The sequence below is a fragment of the Carassius auratus genome, chromosome 2 (genome assembly GCF_003368295.1).
Source record: "Carassius auratus strain Wakin chromosome 2, ASM336829v1, whole genome shotgun sequence".
Taxonomy (NCBI): Eukaryota; Metazoa; Chordata; class Actinopteri; order Cypriniformes; family Cyprinidae; genus Carassius; species Carassius auratus.
In genome coordinates, this window is record NC_039244.1 from 4976583 (window position 1) to 4981679 (window position 5097).

At 37.9% G+C, this 5097-nt stretch overlaps 1 protein-coding gene across 1 annotated transcript; it reads left to right on the forward strand.

Moving 5' to 3' along the window:
• Positions 1-223: 223 nt before the first annotated feature.
• On the forward strand, positions 224-3737 carry LOC113040200 (macrophage mannose receptor 1-like). Its single transcript, XM_026198524.1, has 7 exons — positions 224-260; positions 348-710; positions 799-1131; positions 1372-1722; positions 1807-2130; positions 2239-2339; positions 3630-3737. Exons 1-7 carry the CDS (start codon positions 224-226, stop codon positions 3735-3737), a joined length of 1617 nt encoding a protein of 538 aa, XP_026054309.1.
• The last annotated feature ends 1360 nt before the right edge of the window (positions 3738-5097 follow it).

The window sequence follows — 5097 nt, forward strand, 5'->3', positions numbered from 1 at the left end:
TGGTGCTGTTTGAGGCCGAGACTATAGAAAATGTGTACAGCTTAATTCTTGATATCAACAACATCCAGCCACAGTGTAATGTAACATATTAAGAAAATGAAAAGACAAAATATTTGAAGTTGCAATAAATTTGGAGTGAACCATGTGTATTCACTCTTATTTCTGATAGAAAATCTATATTGGATTATCTCTTGTTAGAAAACATCAGAGAGGATCCACAGTCATGGACGGGAGTCTGTTTGTGCTGCTTCTGCTGTCAGGTTGGTATGGTCATTTGTAATGGTTTTAATGTACATGTGAATGCATATGCTTCATAGAAACAAACAGCAATATAAATACTTTCACAGGTCTCTTTAAGACCACTTCCGGTCTTTCTCGTATGTACTACTATATAAATGCCAGAATGTCGTGGCCAGAGGCTCAGAGTTACTGCAGAGCGAAGCACACTGACCTGGCTTTTATAGACCGCATGAGTGATGCAAGCCAGCTGATAAATATAGTGGATGCTGGATACAGTGGATCAGTGTGGATAGGACTGAAGAGGGGGACACAGAAACGCTGGGGGTGGTCTCAGGGAGAAGATACACTTGCACAGTACAGTGCCTGGGATGCAGGAGAACCAAACAATCTAAACGAATGCGCTTTTCTTGCCTATGGAGTTTGGCATACTTACCAGTGCTCAAATCCGATTTACTTTGTGTGCTACAATGGTAAGTTACTATATTCAGTAACTCATATTCAGTTCAGCTGAGAAAAAGAGATGAGACCATATTCTTATTTTTTCTCTTTTGATAAAAGGCACTAGTTACATCTGGGTAGAGATGTGGAAGAACTGGATGGACGCTCAGAGCTACTGCAGACAGCATTATATAGATCTGCCCACCATCCACAACTCTCAGGAACAGAATCAGCTCAAGAGTATTGTTCCATCGTCAGCATGGGTTTGGATTGGTCTGTTCCGGGACTCTTGGGAATGGTCTGACAAATGGAGCAACTTCTTCAGATACTGGGCAGCGGGTCAACCATCCCAAAGTTCAGGATCTGGTGACTGTGTTGGCATGTCAACAACTGTTTCTGGGAAATGGATTCGTTCAAGCTGTGATCTAAAGCGTCCTTTTATCTGCCATGGATGTGAGGATTTCTTTAATCGAAAGAAATGAGATGTTGTTTCTCCATTTTCTGTCTTTTGTGCTTTTAACTATGAATGTGTTTATGTGCACATTATACTCTGATACCAATCAAGTTTTTTTTTACTGTAAAATGTAAACACTCATTGAAAAGCAAAAAAGCTAAAATATTTAATCATGATTGTATCACCATAAAAGTATTTATGATTCTTACATTCCTGTTTGTCATCTCAATTTGTCATAGGGCCCAAGTCTCCTTACCGCGCATACCAGTATATGAATGAAATTATGACTTGGCAAGATGCTCAGAGTTACTGCAGAGCGAGATTCTATGATCTGGCCACTGCTGACAACATGACTAATGTGAACAAGCTAGTAAATACAGTGGATCCTGGATACAGTGGTTCAGTATGGATAGGTCTCAGTGCTGGGACAGAAGATCTCTGGGTCTGGTCTATGGGAAATGGTGCAATCTCCCAGTACAGTATGTGGTATCCAGGAGAACCGAGTGGTGATGGGGAGTGTGTGAGGAGTTTTAATGGAAGCTGGTATGATGAGAGCTGCAGCACTGCTCTCCCATTTGTGTGTTTCAATGGTGAGTCCTCTTAGTTTGGGTTTGTTTTTCCACTTTAGCTGATTCTTTACTGAGGGCTGATCCTTATCTTGTGTTTCTGAACAGATAGCACTGGTTTTATTATTAATGAGACTGCTATGACATGGAGAGATGCTCAGAGTTACTGCAGACAACAACACATTGATTTGGTGAGTATCAGCAGCCCAGAGCAGCAGAATCTGATCAGTAATGAATCATCGCTCTGGATCGGTCTGTTTCTGGACTCTTGGCAGTGGTCTGATCAAACGAAACTCAGTTTTAGATACTGGGCAGCAGATCAACCATTACAGAGTTTAGTTCCTACTAACTGTGCTGGCATGTCAAGAACCAATTCTGGGAGATGGTCTCAATACAGCTGTGATCTAAAGCAGCCTTTTATCTGCTATGGAGGTAAGTTTTGGTGGTCATTTTTTAAACAGAGATTAAAAACAACTGTGATTATATGATTTTATTAATTGATTTATTTTCTATGTTTTCTTTAACCCTGCATTTCTCTAGCTGACAAGTTAATTAGAAAACAGGTTGTACGGTTGAAATTGTCCTGTAATGGAAAATGCACATTGAATGATCCTTCACAACAGACTTCCTTTCTAAATGTGGTATGTACATCTATGTGTGTATACATATATACGGGTCCTTCTCAAAAAATTAGCATATTGGATAAAAGTTCATTATTTTCCATCATGATAAAAATTAAACTTTCATATATTTTAGATTCATTGCACACCAACTGAAATATTCAGGTCTTTTATTGTTTTAATACTGATGATTTTGGCATACAGCTCATGAAAACCCAAAATTCCTATCTCAAAAAATTAGCATATCATGAAAAGGTTCTCTAAACGAGCTATTAACCTAATCATCTGAATCAACTAATTAACTCTAAACATCTGCAAAAGATTCCTGAGGCTTTTAAAAACTCCCAGCCTGGTTCATTACTCAAAACCGCAATCATGGGTAAGACTGCCGACCTGACTGCTGTCCAGAAGGCCATCATTGACACCCTCAAGCGAGAGGGTAAGACACAGAAAGAAATTTCTGAACGAATAGGCTGTTCCCAGAGTGCTGTATCAAGGCACCTCAGTGGGAAGTCTGTGGGAAGGAAAAAATGTGCAGCTAGCTATCAGGAGATTTTGGAGCACTTCATGCTTCCATTTGCTGAAAAGCTTTATGGAGATTTTGGAGCACTTCATGCTTCCATCTGCTGAAAAGCTTTATGAAGATGAAGATTTCGTTTTTCAGCACGTCCTGGCACCTGCTCACAGTGCCAAAACCACTGGTAAATGATTTACTGACCATGGTATTACTGTGCTCAATTGGCCTGCCAACTCTCCTGACCTGAACCCCATAGAGAATCTGTGGGATATTGTGAAGAGAAAGTTGAGAGACGCAAGACCCAACACTCTGGATGAGCTTAAGGCCACTATCGAAGCATCCTGGGCCTCCATAACACCTCAGCAGTGCCACAGGCTGATTGCCTCCATCCCACGCCACATTGAAGCAGTCATTTCTGCAAAAGGATTCCCGACCAAGTATTTTTGTGCATAACTGAACATAACTATTTGAAGGTTGACTTTTTTTGTATTAAAAACACTTTTCTTTTATTGGTCGGATGAAATATGCAAATTTTTTGAGATAGGAATTTTGGGTTTTCATGAGCTGTATGCCAAAATCATCAGTATTAAAACAATAAAAGACCTGAAATATTTCAGTTGGTGTGCAATGAATCTAAAATATACGAAAGTTAAATTTTTATCATTACATTATGGAAAATAATGAACTTTTATCCAATATGCTAATTTTTTGAGAAAGACCTGTATATGTATGTTTGTGTATAGCCTATAAGTAGGACATACTTTTGTTTGATTTTTTTCTTGCTGGTTTTCCAGATAAGTGATAAGTTGAAGAGCATGGGGCTGGAAAGTAACAAAATGAGCTGGAATCAGGGGAAAGATGAAGAGGTGTTTCATCTGGAGAGCAAACACACAGCCTATTAAAATAATCATTGTAATAGGCATTAATAATCAATGTACTTATTTTAACTTTTGAAACAGATTCAAAGAATATTATGTAAATCTTAAAGGGGTCAGATGATGTTGTTAAAAAGAACACTATTTTGTGTATTTGGTTTATTGAAATGTGTTTATGCTGTTTAAGGTTAAAAGACACATTAATTTCCATATAATATACATTATTGTTTCTCCTCTGTGCACTGGCTCATTGAAAAGTGTAATTTTTTACAAAGTCCATCGTTCTAAAAAGCAAGGTGTGCTCAGATTGGCCAGCTTTCCAGTGCGTTGTGATTGGCCAAGAGCCTCAAGTGTGTGACAGAACTTTTACGACCCTCACCATAATATGATGCGTGTCCCGGTCAGAACACTGGTGTGCTTTTACTTTTACGTGTACTAATTTTTTTTCATACAAATTATTAGTTTATTTCATAGCCAACTGCCTTCATTGATATATGAAATTACGAACCGCTGTTCTGCAGTGCTCTAACTCACGTGTGAATCATCAATGGCAAATCCTTTACATATGTAAAAGTACTTACAGACTGTGAGTCATAACACCCAGCATTGTTGTCTTCTCTCCCAGGATCAGGAAACAGTCCTCCATAAAATGTGCTACACACATCTGAATATTTGGGTTGAACTGTTCTGGAACAGTGTTGTAAATGCAACTTAACCACTGATTTCTAGCTGTGTCATCTTTTGGAAGACCATACAAAGTATTTTCACTTTCACAACAAAACAGTTTCTCCACAACATGGTGCCAGAGCCAACAGCGAGAATCAAAGGCTATGCCTTCTTTCTTTGTGTAAACATTTGGGTGGCAAATTACCATTACGCAAATCTTCCCACAAAGTGACATCGACATGTGGGGTTGTGTTTTTACTAGGCATTTTAAGAGGGAGTGGACGAGTCTTAACTTTTATAAAAAATATCTCTTTGGGTTTGAGACTTAAGTTTTTGTAACTTTACAGATCTTCTTTATGCACCAAGAGCTTGTAACGCTACTAAGAAAATTGAAAACTTGAAATCGCATCATGACCCCTTTAACTATATTTTTTGGAGGAACTTGGAAGTAGGAGTAGTAGTAGTAGTAGTATCCATTGTTTAAAAATTAATAATGATAAATGGTCATTGTTTAATATATTTATTACAATTGATTTTGAAGTTCTAAATCAATAACTACATTTGTGACCCTGGACCTTCAAAACCAGTATTGAGGTATATTTTTTAGCAATAGCCAAAAAATATTGTATAGTTCAAAATTATAATTTTTTTTTTTATGCCAAAATCATTAGAACATTTAGATCATGTCATGTTCCATGAAGATATTTTGTAAATTTCCTAC